Source organism: Bubalus kerabau, chromosome 11, assembly GCF_029407905.1.
Source record: "Bubalus kerabau isolate K-KA32 ecotype Philippines breed swamp buffalo chromosome 11, PCC_UOA_SB_1v2, whole genome shotgun sequence".
Lineage (NCBI taxonomy): Eukaryota > Metazoa > Chordata > Mammalia > Artiodactyla > Bovidae > Bubalus > Bubalus kerabau.
This window is the reverse complement of record NC_073634.1, coordinates 31,676,250-31,697,169: the sequence shown is the minus strand read 5'-3', so window position 1 is coordinate 31,697,169 and position 20,920 is coordinate 31,676,250. Positions and strand designations below refer to the sequence as shown.

At 47.5% G+C, this 20,920-nt stretch overlaps 1 protein-coding gene and 1 long non-coding RNA gene across 2 annotated transcripts; one reads left to right on the top strand and one right to left on the bottom strand.

The window, feature by feature from the left end:
* Positions 1 to 573: 573 nt before the first annotated feature.
* TMEM247 (transmembrane protein 247) lies at positions 574 to 5,668 on the bottom strand. The gene is made up of 3 exons (XM_055539089.1): positions 5,501 to 5,668; positions 4,235 to 4,588; positions 574 to 1,163 (listed from the first exon to the last, which is right to left on the bottom strand). Exons 1-3 carry the CDS (start codon positions 5,615 to 5,617, stop codon positions 858 to 860), a joined length of 777 nt encoding a protein of 258 aa, XP_055395064.1. The 5' UTR covers positions 5,618 to 5,668; the 3' UTR covers positions 574 to 857.
* Positions 5,669 to 6,246: 578 nt separating this feature from the next.
* LOC129622388 (uncharacterized) lies at positions 6,247 to 18,823 on the top strand. The gene is made up of 3 exons (XR_008699947.1): positions 6,247 to 6,405; positions 9,518 to 9,725; positions 18,671 to 18,823. It is a non-coding gene; the product is annotated as an uncharacterized LOC129622388 (long non-coding RNA).
* Positions 18,824 to 20,920: the final 2,097 nt, after the last annotated feature.

Genomic DNA, 20,920 nt, shown 5'->3' with positions numbered 1-20,920 from the left:
GGAGCTTCAGCATCTCTATTCTTGAATTGCATGTTGCTGAGGGCAGGCCCTGAGCCTGTGTGATGGACTGTGTGCAGTCCTGCTCAGGCCAGGGTTAAATGGACCCTTGCCAATGGCACGGTGATATCCTCTTGACATGTCTGCAGAGCTGGAAGGCGCTTACAGAGTTTTGGCTCTTGTATTAGTTTCCTGTGTTAGTTTTGCTGTTGTCATAAATTGTTACAAATGCAATGGCTTAAAGCAACTCATTTATTCTCTTACAGTTCTGGAGGTCAGAAATTTAAGATGGCTTTGGCAGGGCTGCATCCTTTCTGGTGACTCTAGGAAAGAGCCCATGTTCTTGCCTTTTCTAACTTCTGTAGGCTGCCTGCATTTCTTGGCTCGTGGTCCCACATCACTCCCCACTCTGCTCCCATGGCCACATGTTCTCTGCCTCTCACCCTCCTGCCTCCCTCTTATAAGAACCCTTTTGATTACACTGTGCTTATCTGGATAATCCAGGATCACTTCTTCATTTCAAGGCCTTAATTTAATCCCAAAGTCTTTTTTTTTTTTTTTTTTAAATCACATAAGGTGACATATGGGAACTGGGATGTGGACCTCTTTGGGGCCCTACCTCCCAGCCTCCCTCAGCTCCCCACACTTCAGACAAGATCTGTCTAAATGAGCAGATTCAGTGGATCCCAAGTCAGCCCAGTCATGGTATAATTTCTGTGGTTCTGGAAAGGCTTTCTAAACCCCTTCTCCCTACAGATGCCTCCTTAACCCACTACCTTCTGAAATCCTCTTCTTGGGAAACAAAGCGTCTTCACCCACAGTGAGAACTCAGGCTTAGTACAAGGCCTAAACACGTTTCTTCACACTAAGGTGTAAATGTTTGACAGCAGACCTTTCCTAACAGCGAGTTCTGACTGGGGGAGGGGGGCACAGGTGAGGCAAGGCGGTGCCGAGTGATGGAGAGAGAGCGAAAGCACTTGGAAGTATGACCATAAAGTTTTAATCAAACAGAGCAAAATGGCCGCAATGCAGAATACGTAGTGCTTGGAGAAGAGAAAGAAGATCATCTCCTTGGTGACATAGATTATGTGTATGAAAATGAAGCAGTACAGGAACATGGCGAACTGGTTCTGGGGAAGCAGGAGGTCCTGGAGGCCTCCCGAGAACTGTGGGGAAAGAAGAGAGTGGAAACGACCAGCCGGGGCCTGGGCTTCCTTCCTGCTCTTGTCCCTTCCCGAACATCACCTTAGGCAGGCTGTCTTCCTCACCCAAGGTGAGGGTAATTGTGCCCACCTCACAAGATGGTGAGGAGGAGGAGTGAGACAAGAATGAAAAATTCCAGGCAAGGCTACTGGCACAGAGGGGACTCATCAGTTTTCACTTCTTGAGCCTGGCCTTAGCCCTCCCGAGTCAGGCCACCGCCCTCCTTTCTCTGTATGCTCCATGCAGCCTGTGGGTCCCACACGTGGGCAGTCTCTCTCCTACTCAGAGATCCCCAGATCTGGACACTGGGTCTTGGGCTAGTTCCCTGGAAGGTCTCCCCTGATGCCCCACCTTTTTTGCTGGATGGTGGCCCAATGAGAGAGCATCCCTTGGGCACAAATGACTGTATCTGATTTTCTGGGTGCTGGCGCGTGTCACATCGGGACAGGCTGCGGTCCTTCAGCCCAGGGTGTGTCTCTCCTGTGGACAGGTAGTAGATAGGGGATGGGGCCTCCCTAAACCCTCGGGCTCTTGGGTGTGGGGGAGGCTCAGTTTGAGCTGTCTGGCTGATTCTGCCTGTGTGTTGCTCTTTTCCAGGATCTATATGATTAAGGTCAAACAGATCCCCATTTAAACTGTAGAAAGCAGTAACATAGAAGTGGAGTAAAAGCTGATGTAACTATTACGATCTGCAGTTAAGAAGGCATCACACCTATGGTTCATTCTTTAAAATATCTTTTCAACTCATGCCACATTTTTTGTAAGCAGGGTTGGTAATGCTCTGAATTCACTAGAAACGTATTCAGAGGTATTTTTCAATACAATAACAACTGTCTACCTACTCACCCACCCACCCAGAAAAAGAGAGTTGGGAATTTAAAAATAAACTCAACTCTCCAAGGAAATGCACAGGAAGCAAAACGCTTTTGTAAAATATTGTTAAAGGTGGGGTTTTGGACACAATACTGTTGAAACAACTACGTAAAATGTGAGGGAAACTGAATAAAACTGAGCAGGGCAGAAAATGACTCCAGTAAAGCCGCCTCTAAAATGAATGGTAAGGAAGGCAGAAGACCAGAGGAAGAAACCCGGTGTTCTGGGCTGGGAGTGGAGGGCTGGACAGATACTGTGTTTCTCTGCAGACCTGGTGCGGCTCTGTGTCCATGGGCTCTTTGCCACTGTTGGTGGTCTGCAGGCTAATGACTGACATTTGTGATTTTGATAACAAACTGTGCATTTGTGAAACCTTTTAGACTTTTCAAAACACTTCCGATGGTCTCTTTTTTTAAGTGGAAGACAGAGAGCGATAGGACTATAAAGATTTCCATTTCCTCCAGCGAGGAGAAAGATTTTCAAACTAAAAAGCAAGTATTTCATGAGCAAGAAAAACAAAAGATAATTGTTAAGAGGCCAGCGTGTGTTCATTGAGAGCAAATCATGCAAAGCCAACCTAATTTTCTTTAAAAAAGAACATGGACCAGTCAGTTGGGGAAATGCTGTCATGTAATATCTTAATTCTGGGAAACCATTTGACTGTGTGTTCAGTACAGTTTTCTGGACAAGGTAGAGAAATGTGAGCTGGAGAAAATGTAACTCAAGGGTGCTGATTAATGGAACACTGCCAACCTGTAGGGAGCTCTTTTAGTGGTATTTACTTTAGGTCATATCCTCCTCAACAATTATAGCAATGACTTGGATAAAGTCAGAAGGCACGTTTCTCAGAACTGAGGATGACTCAGAACTGGGAAGCATAGCTAATACATTACATCCCAATAAAAGTAAAAAGTGATGAACGTAGGTTGTTGCATTTGGGTCAAGAAGTGAATTGCATGAGTACATAAAAATGGTAATAGCTAACATTTATTGAGTGCTTACCTCAATGTGCCAGGCTCATTTCAGAGTGCCTCACATATATTCTTTCATTTAATCCTCCCCACAATCCTATGAGGTAGGTATTGCCTTATAGATGAGCAGCTGCTGCTGCTAAGTCACTTCAGTCGTGTTCGACTCTGTGCGACCCCGTAGACGGCAGCCCATCAGGCTCCCCAGTCCCTGGGATTCTCCAGGCAAGAACACTGGAGTGGGTTGCCATTTCCTTCTCCAATTCATGAAAGTGAAAAGTGAAAGTGAAGATGCTCAGTCGTGTCTGACTCTTTGCAATCCCATGGACTGCAGCCTACCAGGCTCCTCCATCGATGGGATTTTCCAGGCAAGAGTACTGGAGTGGGGTGCCATTGCCTTCTCCTATAGATGAGCAGACCAAGGTTCAAAGACGATCAGTAATTTGCCCAGTGTCATGAATTCATATGTTTCAGAGCCAGGATTTTAACCTAGAACTGTCTGATTTAAAGCTCAGACAGTGCTGCTTTAAACAATAACATCTTTCATTATTTAGTGCTTATGATGGTCCAGCCACAGTGTTAGGAACTTCCCATCCCATTTAATCACACACAGGCTTTCTTATCCCTGTTTAGGTTAGGGGGGAGTGGCCCATTTCTTGCCAAAAGATACCTAAGTTTTAGTTGACAGCAAGGCAGTGTGATCCAATAGAACAAATGCAGCCCTGAACAGGGGAGGTGTGTGTTTGTGTGTGGTGGGGCGGGGGATGGTTTTATCAAAATCCATCAGCCAGGCTGCAGTGGCCGGCGTCGGGGCTGGGGGTGGGGGAGCATTGGAGGGGACATGGTGGGGGGCGTGGAGGGTGGGGGGTAGTGGGGGTGTCTGCAGTCTAGGCCCAGGCACCCTGTTTTAAGAGATGCCGAGAAGAGAGGAGAGGGGTGGGAATCCAGCCAGAGGGGAAATGTTGAGTTTTCCCTGAGGAGGAAAACCGTGGACAAGGTGGTTCTGGGGCCAACCTTCCTTGAAGAGCTGGATCTGAGTTTAATTAACATGGAAGCTCTAAAGCTGTGAGCGGAGGTAGGGTGGCACGCGGCCACCAAATGGATAAAGTAGGCTTCCTGTGCAGGTCAGCGACGGGCTCCCCTCACCCCTAGTGACCCGCACCCTTGGCCTCCGGGCGGGACCTGGCACCTACCAGGCGGGGCGTCGCCTGCTGCTGCAGCTGCTCCATCACCTCCTCGTGCTGCCGCTGGCGCTCGTTCTCCTCGTGCAGGTACTTGAGCCGCTTGAGCTCAAACTCCATGCGCACCTTCTCCAGCTCCATCTCCGCGTCGCGCTCGCGCACTGGGCTCCCCGGCGCCGCCGTGGCTGGGCCCGAGGACAGCTCCGCGGGTTCGGGTCCATCGCCCGCCTGTCCTTTAGTGGCAGCGGGGCCGGCCTTGGAGGACAGTACCTTAGGTGGCCCCGGGCATGCTCCGTCCTCACAAGTTTCCATCTCCTCCAGGTAGTCGTAGGAGGAGTCTGGCTTCGGGGTGTCTGCCTCCTGGGGCTGGGGAGGCGGAAATGAGGGGATGGGCGGAGTCAGTATGGGGCGGCCCCGCCTCCCACCCTACTGTGCACCCGCAGCCCCAGGCACAGTGCCCCGGGGGTGCTTGAAAGTGTGTTATGAACTGTAAGCATCTGACTCCATTCTTACGAGAAACTTACATGGAGTTATCAGGACCTTGAGAGTTAAGAAGAAGGAGAGGGCAAACTGACAGGGGAATGACGCCCTAAATTTGCAAGTGGGTGTGGTGGGGAATTGAGTAGAAGTCTGTCTTCCTGATGATCTTCAAATCGCTGCTTGCAGGTGACTCACCCCATCCCCACAGCTAGTTTGAGATCAGTTAGATACCCAGTCGTCTAGAGGTTACAGAGGGAGGAAGAAACCTAGGCTCTGCATTGAGTACCTTTGTATAGGAGGACCCGGATCCCCATCTGTAGGAGGAAGAAAGCCACTCCAGCCCCCCACCCATGGAGAGGTAGATGTGTGTGTGTGTGAAAGTCGAGTCTGACTCTTTGGGACCCCATGGACTATAGAGTCCATGGAATTCTTCAGGCCAGAATACTGGAGTGGGTAGCCTTTCCCCTCTCCAGGGGATCTTCCCAACCCAGGGATCAAATCCAGGTCTCCTGCATTGGGGGCGGATTCTTTACCAGATGAGCCACCTGGGAAGTGGAGAGGTAGATAGATGGGGGGGGGGGTATCAAAGCCAACTTCAGGTGACTTCACAATGTTGTGAAGGCTACCTGGTCTCTGGATGCAGCCAGGTGCCAGTGTGGGGACAGGGTGCATGTCACTCCCTCTTAGTAGCTCTCTGGAATCTCCTAGCTCTCAGCCCCTAGCTTGTGGTGTCCCCATTGTGCACTTCCTCCCCTCACTGGGACGGGCTGGGGCAGTGGGAAGAGGCATCCTCCTTACCAATGAAGCCCTTGGCTTTCCTTCAGACATGGGGTCATCAGGCGCCATCTTGGGGAAGGCTGGGCAACTTTCCCCTGCCCCTCGGCCTTCCATCATTTCCCTATCCTCCGTTGCCATCTAGAAAACCACAGCACTGCCAGTTGGGGCCAAAGGACATTTTTTGAGGCATTAACATTTGGCCTCACAAGATTCCACAGCCCAGCCGCCATCACAATCGTCTGTCCTCATAATAACCCACATTCCACCAGTCGCTAGGGCCCCTTTAGCAGAGATACCTTTGAGGTGCCTTTTATGAAGAACTACAGGGTGGGCCTTCAGCACCCCTAGGGACCACTTTGAAAACTAGAATTCCCCCACTTGAAACCCTGAATTCCATCATTTGAAGTTTCTTCTCCTGAAGTTCCTCTTTTAAATGCAGGCTGTATTGAGATGAGTCACAATTAGCTCCACAAACCTTGTTATGGGCTGGATTTTGTCCTCTCACCCCCCACACTCATATGTTGAAGTCCTAGCCCCCAGTACCTTAGAATGTGACTTCATGAAGAGATAAGGGTCTTTACAGAGGTGATTATGTTAAATGAGGTCATTAGGGTGGGTCCTTATCCAGTATGACTGATGTCTTATTCAGTATGCCTGAGGAAATGTAAACACAGAGGTGCACCTGAGGAGATGATGTGAAGATGAGGGAGAAGATGGCCATCTGAAGACCAAAGAGAGAGGTCTCATATTAGAGCTCTCCAGAGCCCCATCTTATACATTCAAATAGAACTTATTAAGAAGGGGCTCAGGTGATTATGGAAGCTGAGAAGTGCACGATCTGCTGTCAGAAAGTGGGAGACTCCTGAAAGCTGATGTATAACTTCCAGCCTGAGTCTGAAGGCCTAGTAACCAGGAGCGCTGCTGATGTAAGTCCCAGTCCAAGACTGATATCTCAGGCAGAGAATCAGTTCAGCATTCCTCTGCCTTTTTTCTCCATTCAGGCCTTCAAAGGATGAGATGATGCCCATCCACACTGAAACAGGCTAGTCTGCTCTATCCAGTCCACCAATTCAAATACTGATCCTCTTCCAGAAGCATCCTCACAGACATACTCAGAAATAATGTCTAATCAGATATTTGGGCATCCCAGGACCCAGTCAAGGTGACCCAGAAAAGTAACCATCAAAAGACTGGGACAGATCCTTCCCTCACAGCCTTTAGCTGAAACCAACCCTGCTGACACCTTGACCTTGGACATCTAGCTTCCAGAACTGTGAGAAAATAAACCACTGTCATTTACGCCACCCTATGGTGCTTTGCTATGGCAGTCCTAGCAAACTGATACAACCTCAATTTTTCCTTGAATGCATTGGGTGGGAACAGTAAAAGAGATTGGGTGCCGGGGAATATTTGTTGTCTTCAGTTTTGTGGAAATGACAAAAATCATTGTTGGTAGTTGGAGGCAGGGTTGCATATGGAGAGAGAAAGGGCTGCATTTGAATTCTAGCTTTGCTACTGTGTTTAGCTGGATGTCCAAGGGAAAGTTATTTCACATCTCTGAGGTTCCGTGTGCTCATTTGTGGAGGGATAAGGATTTGCCCAATCCCCTGCCCTGTGGCTTTCCCAGTGACTCAGCGGGCAGAGAACCTGCCTACAATGCAGGAGACACAGAAGACGTGGGTTCAATTCCTGGGTCAGCAAGATCCCCTGGAGGAGGAAATGGCAACCCACTCCAGTACTCTTGCCTGAAAAATCCCATGGACAGAGGAGCCTGGTAGGCTTCAGTCCATGGGGTTGCAAGAGTCGGACATGGACACCACTGAGTGACCAAGCGCTATGCTGCACTGTAGCACTGATGTGAAACTAAGCTACTGTCTTTGCCCAGTACCTGCCTATACAGGGGCTGTGAAAAGGACAACCACACCATCTCTATTACAGGAGGGTTTGTCACTGGAGAGAAGAAAGTGCTCAACGTCTACCTTCTTGAAAGGTGTTTTTTGGCCATGCCAGGCAGCTTGCAGTATCTTAGTTCCCCAACCAGGGATTGAACCCAGGCCACAACAGTGAAAGCCCAAAATACTAACCTCTAGGCCACCAGGGGACTCCCTGTTGCAAATCTTTATCTGAACCATGGCTTTCCTCTCCCAGAATTATGATGGTGACCATGGAACTAGCTCACAGTTATTGTGTAAGATGTTGATCCTGCCTCAAGCACTAGGAGTAGGATTGCCACATAAATCTATTTAAGGGTGTCCAGTTAAATTTGAATTTTAGATGAATAATTTTTAGTATAAATAGGTTCTGAAACTTGCATGGGACATATTAAAGAATTCTTTGTTGTTTATCTGAAATTCAAATTTATTGTAACTGGGGATCCTGTGTTTTCATTTGCTAAATCCGATGGTCTTAACTAGGAGAGACCTGCCCAGAGAAACAGTTATATATGAATAATGAGCTGCTATTAAAAATCACCAAGTGCTCAAGTGTATAATAAGTGGTAAGTGTAGTTGTATCAGTTGTATATCAAACAACCATAAAATCTCAGTGATGTAACAACAATAAACATTTATTTAACTCAGACATCTAAGAGTTGACTGATTTAGGCTAGGCTCCTCTGGGGGCTTGGTCAAGGCAGCTTCTTCTTCTTCTTGGGGCTAGTGGGCTGGCCTAGACATGCTCTTTTCATGGCAATGGGAGACGTACAAGAGGTCTTGGAATTGGCATACCATCACTTCCATCTTATGCTATTGGCTTTGGCTTTGACCAAACTCAAAGTCGAATGATGGGGAAATGTACTGCATCCTTTTAGTGGGAAGAACTGTGAAGAACATAGTGTAAAGAGTGTCGATATGAGGCAGTAAGAAGAGTTGGGGCCCATAAAGCAATCTCCTGTTGTAGTCCAGAAGGTTGGTGCTGCTCTGATTGGAGCAGCTGGGGAAGGTTTGGTGGAAGAGGTGACATGAAGGGTAGGTAGGATTTGGGCAAGAGGATCAGCATGAGCAAAGTCTTGGCTGATAATTATTATCCATTTGTCTTTCCATTTGTGCTGTCTGCCCTTCTCCATCCTGCCCTTTCCCTAGGAGGTTGTCCTCCAAGAAACTGCATGAATTCATTAAGCAAAGCAGTATATTCCAAGCAAGCAAGATGTACTCTCATTTCCCCTGTCCCAAGGTAAGAACTGCACATACCTGTCCTTAGGGGACTCTATAGGAAGCTGGGGAGATAGCTCTCATGAGCTTTGGGTTGGTTTGGCACTTCTTCACCATGAAAAGAATCTCGCCTCCTCCACTGAGCCCGGGGAAAGGAGGCTATAGTAAAGCCTCTTGAGGGAACAAGGAGACAGGATCACACGGGGGCCCCCGGGGACGGTGCTGCCTTCAGCAGCCAGCACTGCTGGGTCTTCCTGTGCTTTGTCATTGTTACTTGGCTGGCTCTGATGTTTCTGCTTCTCTGTGTCACTTTAATCAACATCCTTTCTCACTTTTTCCCCTATCTCATAGCTTTAACGTATGTAAGGTTTCTGCTTCCTCCCAATTTCAGCATATTGTAACTTGAGCTTCTAATAGCCCTTCACAGCCCTGACTGCATGGCCTCTCTCTATGCAGTCAGTGTTGTGTTTGTCTTAACTGTCTTAGTCATCATGATTTCCTAGTTGACTTTCCCAAGAGCAGGAATCAGAATGACCTGCTTTGTCTCTATGTGGGCAGAGCTTCTCATTCTAGCTGCTGGGCAGCCCGTAGATTGGAAAGATGTCCAGCCCAGCTGGGCAGGCAGTGGAACAGTGGAGGGATGGGGAGGCAGGGCCATACAGAACAGTGTGCAGCCTTGGGTGGCTCCTGAGCAGGAGCTGAGGATGAATGGGGGGTCAGTTTCCCTCAGAAGGTCCATTGGGTGCAGCAGGCACCATGTTGAAAGATGATGGACAGATTCATATAGTAAAGTGTCAATTGTTTTGGCAAATAACCCAATGAGAGATGTGTATGCATATTAGTATGGCACCCACGGACTTCCATGCCCATTATCTCATTTGATTCTCAGAATGCCTGATGAGGCCATTTAAAGCAGGTGTAATTATTGCTTCCTGACAAGCAAGGAACCTGAGTCACACAGAGAGATGAAGTGATCAGTGTCTGAGTGCAGACGACGTTAGTGGTTGAACTACGACTGGAATGAGGGCTTCCCGTCTCCTTCCCTGATGTGTTTATACTAGACCATAGGATGGTCTTTGGGGCTCCAACTCTAAGAGGTAAGATGATTTTCTACTTCAAATAAAAGAAAGACGGGTGTACATGGATGTGTATTACAACATTGCTTATAATAGCAAAAGACTGGAAAAAAGTTAAATTTCCCCTAGAAGCAATCTGGTTAGTGCTGTATCCAGATCAAGAATACTATGCAGATTTTTAAAAGAATAAGACTAAAGAAAAAAATAACAAATAAGGTAGATGCATTAGCACAATTATGGAATGCTCTCTAAGATATATTATTCAGTGGAAAAGCAAAAGCAATGCTTTCCTGTATATTAAAAATAGGAAAACATATTATTACTGGTAGATGCCTAGAATATGCCTGTAAAGCCATAAAAGAAACTGGTTCCTGATGGTTGTGCTTGAGGTGGGGGGATGGAGGGATTGAGGATTTGGGATAGGACAAAGATATTCCTAACTGTATAGCGTTTTGTACTCTTAAACTTTTTTTTTTTTTAAAAAGCAATGTGCATATATTATGTTTTCAGTTAAAATTTTTAAAAAGTGTCTGGAAGAGAGAGGTCTGCTCAATATGGTGAAAGGAAGTTTAGGCTGTGTAATCTGTTCTAGTTGAAGACAGGTAGGCATCTTTAAGCCACTGGGTCATACCCATCCTACATGCCATCCCCCCACCTCTGTGCCCCCTCTCCCATCTGGGGTTGCCTTCACTTCCACTGGGGACATATGTCCAACTGCCAACATGTCCTCTTCCCTTTCTGGCTGGGATTTTGAGACATTTCAGCTCGGGTGTGCTACAGCATTTAGAGGATTGTATGAGTTTGAGTAAGCTACAGGAGTTGGTGATGGACAGGGAGGCCTGGCATGCTGCAGTCCATGGGGTCGCAAAGAGTCGCACGCGATTGAGCGGCTGAACTGAACTGAATAGTAACACCAACAATAGTTTACAATGATCGGGCACTAACCAGCTACCAGGTACTGGGAACTTTTCATGGGTCATTCTGTGTAATTTTTCAGAGAAATCCTATGAGTTAGGTACTATGATTATCTCTGTCTTCACAGAAGTAGTAACTGAGTTTCAGAAAGGCTTAGTCGCCTGCCCGTAGTGATGCAGGTAGGATCAGGTAAAGCCTGGACTTAAGCACCAGAGTCCCTGTATTATAATCCCTTTCTGCTGGAAATACTGAGAGCAGTTTCTATTTTCCTGACTGAACCCTGGCTGATATACAGTGAGTATGCAAGAGGAAGAGGAGACCTAAATGCTCAGAGGATTTGTTGGGTGCATCTGACGTAGGGACACATGACCCCAGGGTGTATGGCAGGATGTATATGGAGGCGTGTGTATGGCTTGCTCTCTGCATGTCCCCTTGTCCACCAGTCCCTGCTTTACCTGCACCCTCCTTACCTGACTATCCAAACCTCCTAATCATGGAACTTAACCAGTAACTGCCTACATGTTTGCTTCTTGTCCCAACTAGTGATTGTTCTAATCCTTAGTCCAGAACAGGTCCACCTGCTTATTAAAGGGAAATGTCCACCCTCGTGATGCTTGTTAACCAAAGGGGCTGTGAGGGCTGTACCCCAGCAGCTGATCTCCCTGGTAACTGATGAACCAACCTGACATCAATTCCACCTATAAATGGTAGCCTTCCTGACTTCAGGAGTGTAAGATCCCTTATCCAACAAACCGTTGATATTAACAGCTCTGTCTCTGTTTCCAGGCTCTTTCTTTGGCCTGCAGACTGGGCCATAACAAGACTTTTAGGCCTGAGGAGTGCAGCCCCACAGCATCTATATGAGCATTTTATCAGTCAGGGCCTGATCAGAAGACAGAAGCCACACAGAAAATCTAACAGGGAAGGCAGAATGTAAAGAATTATTAACTAGTGACAGGGAATTGGCTACTTAGGAGTAAAGACAACTCTAAATAATACAGGAATGAATTTGGGAGCGGTGCCTCTTAGAGGCTGAGATTCAGATCTCGCTGGAGAGGAGGTGGCTGGAGTCATCGAGCCTTGTTCACTGAGGTCAAGGTCAAGCTGGAAACTGACCATGGGGTGCCAACAAATCTCACCTGGAAGCTGCCTAGAAGCTGGTGTTACACTTTCCAGGAAGTCATTGGAGAACTTTAGCTAGGAAACCTATGGGATAAGCTTCTCCTAAGATGCCCCTGAGACTCTGTGGAGATGAGTACCATGCCCAGCATTGAGAGAGGAAGAAGAAAGCAGAGAGCACCAGAGCCAGGAGAGGAGCCCTTTCTTATTCTAATGTCTCTTCAGCTCAGTTCAGTTCAGTCACTCAGTTGTGTCCGACTCTTTGCGATCCCATGGACTGCAGCACACCTCCCTGTCCATCACCAGCTCCCAGAGTTTACCCAAACTCATGTCCATTGAGTCAGTGATGCCAACCAACCATTTGATCCTCTGTCATCCCCTTCTCCTCCTGCCTTCATCTTTCCCAGCATCAGGGTCTTTTCAAATGAGTCAGCTCTTCGCATCAGGTGGCCAAAGTATTGGAGTTTCAGCTTCAACATCACTCCTTACGATGAACACTCAGGACTGATCTCCTTTAGGATGGACTTGTTGGATCTCCTTGCAGTCCAAGGGACTCTCAAGAGTCTTCTCCAACACCACAGTTCAAAAGCATCAATTCTTCAGCACTCAGCTTTCTTTATAGTCCAACTCTCACACCCATACTTGACTACTGCCACTTGACTAGATGGACCTTTGTTGGCAAAGTAATGTCTCTGCTTTTTAATATGCTGTCTAGGTTGATCATAACTTTCCTTCCAAGTCACAAGTATCTTTTAATTTCATGGCTGCCGGCGCCTTCTGCAGTGATTTTGGAGCCCCTCCCCAAAATAAAGTCTGCCACTATTTCCACTGTTTCTCCATCTATTTGCCATGAAGTGATGGGACCAGATGCCATGAACTTAGTTTTCTGAATGTTGGGCTTTAAGCCAACTTTTTCACTCTCCTCTTTCACTCTCATCAAGAGGCTTTTTAGTTCCTCTTCACTTTCTGCCATAAGGGTGGTATCATCTGCATATCTGAGGTTATTGATATTTCTCCCAGGAGTCTTGATTCCAGCTTGTGCTTCATCCAGCCCAGCATTTCTCATGATGTACTCTGTATATAAGTTAAATAAGCAGGGTGACAATATACAGCCTTGACGTACTCCTTTTCCTATTTGGAGCAAGTCTGTTGTTCCACATCCATCTCTAACGGTTGCTTCCTGATCTGCATACAGATTTCTCAAGAGGCAGGTCAGGTGGTCTGGTATTCCAGTCTTCTTCAGAATTTTCCACAGTTTCTTGTGAACCACACAGTCAAAGGCTTTGGCATAGTCAATAAAGCAGAAATAGATATTTTTCTGGAACTCTCTTGCTTTTTTGATGATCCAGTGGATGTTGGCATTTTGATCTCTGGTTCCTCTGCCTTTTCTAAAACCAGCTTGAACATCTGGAAGTTCACAGTTCATGTATTGCTGAAGCCTGGCTTGGAGAATTTTGAGCATTACTTTACTAGTGTGTGAAATGAGTGCAATTGTGTGGTAGTTTGAGCATTCTTTGGCATTGCCTTTCTTTGGGATTGGAATGAAAACTGACCTTTTCCAGTCCTGTGGCCACTGCTGAGTTTTCCAAATTTGCTGGCATATTGAGTGCAGTACTTTCACAGCATCATCTTTCAGAATTTGAAATAGCTCAACTGGAATTCCATCACCTCCACTAGTTTTGTTCGTAGTGATGTTTCCTAAGGCCCACTTGACTTCACATTCCAGGATGTCTGGCTCTAGGTGAGTGATCACACCATCGTGATTATCTGGGTTGTGAAGATCTTTTTTGTACAGCTCTTCTGTGCATTCTTGCCACCTCTTCTTAATACCTTCTGCTTTTGTTAGGTCCCTACCATTTCTGTCCTTTATTGTGCCCATCTTTGCATGAAATGTTCCCTTGGTGTCTCTAATTTTCTTGAAGAGATCTCTAGTCTTTCCCTTTCTGTTGTTTTCCTCTCTTTCTTTGCATTGATCGCTGAGGAAGGCTTTCTTATCTCTCCTTGCTGTTGTTTGGAACTCTGCATTCAAATGGGTATATCTTTCCTTTTCTCCTTTGCTTCTCTTCTTTTCACAGCTATTTGTAAGGCCTCCTCAGGCAGCCATTTTGCTTTTTTGCATTTCTTTTTCTTGGGGATGGTCTTGATCCCTGTCTCTGTGCAATGTCATGAACCTCTATCCATAGTTCATCAGGCACTCTGTCTATCAGATCTAGTCCCTTAAATCTATTTCTCACTTCCACTGTATAATTGTAAGGATTTGATTTAGGTCATACCTGAATGGTCTAGTGGTTTTCCCTACTTTCTTCAATTTAAGTCTGAATTTGGCAATAAGGAGTTCATGATCTGGAAGGAATGGAGAAGGAAATGGCAACCCATTCAAGTACTCTTGCCTGGAAAATCCCATGGACAGAGGAGCTTGGTAGGCTACAGTCCATGGGGTCGCAAAGAGTCGGACACGAGTGAGCGACTTCCCCTAGCTCATGATCTGAGCCACAGTCAGCTCCTGGTCTTGTTTTTGCTGACTGTATAGAGCTTCTCCATCTTTGGCTGCAAAGAATATAATCTGATTTTGGTGTGACCATCTGGTGATGTCCATGGGTAGAGTCTTCTCTTGTGTTGTTGGAAGAGGGTGTTTGCTATGACCAGTGCGTTCTCTTGGCAAAACTCTATTAACCTTTGCCCTGCTTCATTCTCTACTCCAAGGCCAAATTTGCCTGTTACTGTAGGTGTTTCTTGACTTCCTACTTTTGCATTCCAGTCCCCTATGATGAAAAGGACATCTTTTTTGGGTGTTAGTTCTAAAAGGTCTTGTAGGTCTTCATAGAACCGTTCGACTTCAGCTTCTTCAGCATCACTGGTCGGGGCATAAACTTGAATTACTGTGATATTGAATGGTTTGCCTTGTAAACGAACAGAGATCATTCTGTTGTTTTTGAGATTGCATCCAAGTACTGCATTTTGGACTCTTTTGTTGACCATGATGGCTACTCCATTTCTTATAAGGGATTCCTGCCCGCAGTAGTGGATATAATGGTCATCTGAGTTAAATTCACCCATTCCAGTCCATTTTAGTTTGCTGATTCCTAAAATGTCTACGTTCTTGCAATCTCTTGTTTGACCACTTCTAATTTTCCTTGATTCATGGACCTAACATTCCAGCTCCAACAGAAAATTGGATTAAAGATTATTGAGCATGGCCCCGCCCATCAGAGCAAGACCCTGTTTCCCCCTTAGTCAGTCTCTCCCATCAGGAAGCTTCCATAAGCCTCTTATCCTTCTCCATCAGAGGGCAGACAGACTGAAAACCACAATCACAGAAAACTAGCCAATCTGATCACATGGACCACAGCCTTGTCTAATTCAATGAAGCTGTGAGCCATGCCATGTAGGGCCACCCAAGACTGACGGGTCATGTTGGAGAGTTCTGACAAAATATGGTCCACTGGAGAAGGGAATGGCCGACCACTTCAGTCTTCTTGCCTTGAGAACCCCATGAACAGTATGATGTCTCCGCAGCGCCCTCTGCTGACAAAGCTTAATATCAGGGGCTGGCAAGAGAGATGCTTACAGGGCTTTGCTTCAGGATCAGGAGCTGGGAAATAAGGGTGGATTTACAGTTGAGAGGCAATAAATTGATAACTGACATAGCATGTAGGTGCCAGGAATTCAGTTTGCTGACAACACAGCTGCCTCAGTACCCCAGGGGAAGGTGCTGCCTTTTGAGAAGTTCACCCAAAATGATACTTCACAAGCCCCTTCCAGGTTCATGACCCTGTGCTGGATACCGAGGCTCATCATATGTACTTTTCACCTTTGTGGAGCATGTGATCTAATTGGAGAGGGACAATGCTTCTTGACATCCCCTAGGCACACTCAAGTTCACATACCTTCCTGACTTTTTGCTGGCAGTTTTCTCAGCCTACAAAACCCTGTCTCCTTTATCTCTACCTATGAAAGTCCCTCCAGACTTCAAGGCCTATCCCAGCTACTGCCACCTGTGAAACTGTGTCCTTTGTGAATCTCTAGCTGCCTTGTGTTAAGTGACCTGGTGCTTGTGTCATTTTCCTTCTAGAAGAGGATGAGGGCAAGACATGCTGTCTCACTCACAGCAGGGGCAGTAAAGGGTCAGTGTAGCTGATGGCCCTGATCAGGCTGTGGCTCCCTTCTGGCTAGTGAGTGGGAGGTAGGTAGGCCAGAGGGTAGGCCAGAGTGGCAGGCCAGAGGGTCAAGGAGCTGCATTTTCTCCTTTTTGTCCTTACACCCTCCAAGGAGAACCAGAGGCCTCACTTCTTACCACTTTCTTTGTTTGATCTCTCTACTGTGATATGAGTAAATTAGCAGCAGATGAATCCCCACAAAAGTGGATATAAATTAAATGCCTGGGAAGTACGGTGATGGGTGTGGGAACCTTGTTATCTAAAAGAATTATATGTATCATTTCACAAAGCTGCTTCCCTCCCAATCTCTTATTTCTATAAATCCAATGGCTGTTTACATACTAGGCTTACTGAAGCAAAGCCCACCAGTGGTGAAGCCTGAATACAGGTGCCCTTATGCTCTAACCAGGTGGAAGCTCCTGATGGGAGGCCTACTCCAATGAAGAATTGGCATAAGGGTGAAATTCTGGACTTGCATTGTTCAGAGCTGGAAACGGGGCGTGGAGACCCTCCAGCTTGGGCCTCAGGGGCTTTCAGCCCTGAGGCTGAAAATTCAACCAATTTCTGAATAACTCCTCTGGGGTGGCAGGAAGGGCCCAGTGGAGAACCGTGGAAAATCTTCTGACCCAGGGATTGAGGTCCTGGGGTCCTGGGTCCAGCTCTGCCATTGGCTAAGCCAAGACCCTGGCAAGTTATTGGAATCCTCCAGGAATGCAGTTTCTGCGCATAAGCACTGGGGCCATGAAACCTGTCCTGCTTCATATAGGCCTATTATCCTTGTGCCCACATTACCACAGGTGAGCTAGGAGCAAGATGGTACAGCTGCTATTACACCTGTCCTGAGCTGGTATTCTAGAATGTCCTGAATGCGGTATGGAACGTCTCCCCTATGCTAATGCTGAAGTAGCCCCCCAAAAGCCTTGAATGTTTCATCAGACACTCCTTTTTCATTTTGTGAAAAAACTTATTCCCATAAAGAATGTTCTATCCTTCCCTCACCGCTACAAGAGGAAGGAGACCTTAATTCAGTGAAGCACCGTTGGCCGACATTGCCCCCTTGTGGTCCAGCTTGTCCTTACGGGGCAGCTTTCAGCCTAGGAGTTTTTCCGGAGGTTCTTGCTCCTGGAGAATTTGCAGAATTCTCATGTCACCCCAGAAAAGCTAAATCCACAAGTCCCCTGGGAGGCATTCCAGCTCGAAAAAACTCCTGATGGCAACCTGGATCTCCAGAACTGGCTGTGGAGTCTGTGTTCCAGAGGGGAGAGTAAGGTGGGCAGAACATGTCATATAATCAACATCAATTGATTATAAACAGAACCATGGGAATGAGACCAGCAAAGGAAGGAGCCATTGCGGGGGGGAGGAGGGGTTGGGTCTTTGTCCATGAGACCTCTAGCAGGAAGGAGTCGGGAGCCATCCAGTAGGAGGAGGCATAGGACAACTATTATAGCAGCGTCTGGCTTTGTCCTGGGCCCTAGGGTACAACCCCCAATCCTTGCGGGGGTGAAGGGCTACAGGGTTGCAGGTCCCAAAGTGGAATGACAGGCAGAAAATTAAGATACCAGAAGGGGTGAATGTGGCCGTGAATCAATTTCTGGGCTTAGAAAATAAGGTGATGGGGCAGGACCAAAGCACTCAGGTCTTGGACCTGGGGTAGCAGGTGGCTGGGTTTCCAGAACTGGGGGCTAGGTTAGAGCAGGCCTGGACCTGAGTGTGACCTATGCCTATAAATGCTATGTCATCTCACTGGGACTAGAGGCCTCTGGAGAGACGGAAGTCTCCAGAGGGGAGTCAAACCTGTGGGAAAGGATTAGGGGCCTCTTGCTGTGAGTGAGGAGATGTCATTTCAGGCCAGTGTTTAGATTTTTACAGGGTTCCAGGTAAGCTGTCAGAGAAGGCAATGGCACCCCACTCTAGTACTCTTGCCTGGAAAATCCCATGGATGGAGGAGCCTCGTAGGCTGCAGTCCATGGGATCGCTAAGAGTCCGACACGACTGCGCGACTTCACTTTCACTTTTCACTTTCATGCATTGGAGAAGGAAATGGCAACCCACTCCAGTGTACTTGCCTGGAGAATCCCAGGGACGGGGGAGCCTGGTGGGCTGCCGTCTATTGGGTCGCACAGAGTCAGACACGACTGAAGCGACTTAGCAGCAGCAGCAGCAGCAGGTAAGTTGTGGGCTTGGCAAATTCTGAAGGAGCTTAGATTGTGATTCTTCTCTGCTGGCCCTAGCAGGGCCCTGGCTCCCCTCTGACGGCTCAGGTCAGCTCCCCCTGGCCCCCACACCCCAAGCTTGAATACCTGCTCTGAGCCTCAGAGTAACTTCCCAGCCCAGAAAACAAAGGTGCCACCTGTCACTTGAGAGGGGTCACATCTACTGACTCACACCTTGTGGTGGTGGCTGACGGAGGCTCCGGAGCATCTCCTAGGCATATTTGCACTTGAACTAATGTCAAGGCCTCCACACGCCGATGATGGAATTTAGGTGCAGAAGCAGAATAATGGAAGAGATGGCTGGGAGTTTGGGGAAGGCCCCTGAAAATTCCATGCTGTGCCACAAGATGACAAAGCCCCCATCAGCTTAAAATCCCAGCATTCACAGTGGGAGGCTCCCTAAAAACCCACATGTGGGCCATGGCTATGGTGTCTCTGCTGGTGAGTAGCCACTTGCATTGCTGGCAGGATCAAAAACGGTTCACTCTGACAGGGACTGCTTAGCACCTGTGTCTCACCCATGGTTTACAGGCGTTTTTGATGTAATTTTTGCTTTCAGGTGTCATCTTTGAGCAGCATTTCCTGGAAAGCCAAGACTAAGGGATGCGTGTGAAGATCAAGTTCCCAGGACCAGATGGGACCTGGGAAGCACTGCAAACCTTCTCCCCCTTCCCTTCTAGAAACTCCCAGTTCACATCAGCATAATAAAGGTCTAGCCATGAAGGAATCTGTTTAACCTGCAAATTTATTTGCTCTAGACTCACTTTGCCTTGTGCGCTCCGTGTTTCCTGCTCTTAGAACTAACAGCCTACAAAACTCAAGGGACCCCACCTTAGGGATGCTGGCTCACTATTAGAGGGTGGGCTGAAATGAGCTTTGACCTGCAGAAGCTGCCTGAAAGTCTCTGACTCTGGTGTGCCTGAGTTCCCAGCAGCTTCCACGGGTTTCCACAGCAGCGTCAAACTACTTCCATTATCTATCTTGGCTACTACCTTGGCTCATCCCCCAGGGGGATTGGAAGCAGATTTAGCCACTAAAAATACAGGAGACCAGCTAGGACTGATGGCAAAGCTCCAATACTTTGGCCACCTGATGCGAAGAGCCAACTCACTGGAAAATATCCTGATGCTGGGAAAGACTGAGGGCAGGAGGAGAAAGCGGTGGCAGAGGATGAGATGGTTAAATAAAATCACTGACTCAGTGGACATGAGTTTGAGCAAACTCCAGGAGATACTGGAGGACAGAGGAGCCGGGTGCTCTGCTGCTGCAGTGCATGGGGCCACAAAGAGCTGGACACATCTTAGTGACTGAACGACAACAAAGCTAAATAAGTAATCGTGTTTTAGCACAAGTATATCTCATGAGGTGTGCCAACCCTATTTGGAAGATGCCTGAGAGGTGTGGGTGCCTCTGGGAACAAGTGGACACAGAGCTCTACAGAAGACCCAAACTGGGTCCTCAGTATCATGCCCCGAGGCCTCCCCAGCCAGTCACTTACAGGCCTTGGGCTAGGGCCCCACAGGCATTGCCTCACTGAACTCCCCTCAGCAGAGACTGTTACCATCACTCCTGTTTATGCGTGAAGAAACCGCAGCTCAGAAAAGTTAAGTGGTTTGCCCATGTCACACAGCTGTGACGCAGCCAAGTTGAGATCCAAACCCAGTTTCCTTTTACTCCCAAGTCTGGTGTTTTACTTCCTCTTGGCCACAGCATTTACTGTCTGCCCCACACCTGTGGGCGGAACCAGCGGCTCTGCAGCACCCCCTCCCCCAAATCATCTTCAAAAAGATCCCATAACCTTTCACCTCTCCACCTTCTCTAGACTCTCCAAGGTTCCCACCCATGTTCAACACTCTCCAAGTTTCCCGCTGACCAGTTGCTAACAATGTTCCCATCTGCTAACAATGTTGCTGGCCACTATGGAAAGGGGAGGAAGGCAGGGAGTGGCCCATGACTCTATGAGACTAACTTGAGCCTTCCCTGCCCTCCCTTTTTGGCTGCTCAGTTCAGTTTAGTTCAGTCACTCAGTCAGTCGTGTCTGACTCTTTGCGACCCCATGAATTGCAGCACGCCAGGCCTCCCTGTCCATCACCAACTCCCGGAGTTCACTCAGACTCACGTCCATCGAGTCGGTGATGCCATCCAGCCATCTCATCCTCTGTCGTCCCCTTCTCCTCCTGCCCCCAATCCCTCCCAGCATCAGAGTCTTTTCCAATGAGTCAACTCTTCGAATGAGGTGGCCAAAGTACTGGAGTTTTTCAGCTTTAGCATCATTCCTTCCAAAGAAATCCCAGGGCTGATCTCCTTCAGAATGGACTGGTTGCTCACCACCAGTCAAATGTCACCTTGTCTGTTCCCCTTGGACAATTTCCCTTTCTGCCCCAGGCAGACTTCTTCCTTCCCAGGCCTGAGGGCACATGGGACACCCCCTAGTGGCACTGATCACATTGCAATGTTACCCTTGGGTCACAGGTTTCTGAGCCTCTGGACTTTAGGTGTCTTTTTTTTTTTAATTAATCTTATAGAGAAATTTTTGGTTTGTCCAAAGAGACTCCAGACTTTTTATTTTCTAAATTGAATTTTAAGGAGAAGATTTAGGTTCCTACGAAAAGACTCCAGGCTTTCTTTTAAAACAGAGACTGTGTGATTCATCTGCCCCCAGCACCTAGCATGGCCTCTGGCTCATAGCCGGGGTTCAAATGCATGCTTGTTTGGTGATAAGTGAGGCAAGACACACTGGGAATGATTAAAAAAACAACAACAAAGAGATGCATCTTTACACGCATCTTTGCTGTTGAAAATGAAGTCC

Coding starts and splice junctions, on each gene's coding strand:
- TMEM247 (XM_055539089.1), bottom strand. CDS start 5,617: ATGGCAACGGAGGATAGGGAAATGATGGAAGGCCGAGGGGCAGGGGAA. Junction 4,589..5,500: donor GAAAGCCAAGGGCTTCATTG/GTAAGGAGGATG, acceptor CCGCCTCCCCAG/CCCCAGGAGGCAGACACCCC. Junction 1,164..4,234: donor AGCAGGCGACGCCCCGCCTG/GTAGGTGCCAGG, acceptor CTTTCCCCACAG/TTCTCGGGAGGCCTCCAGGA.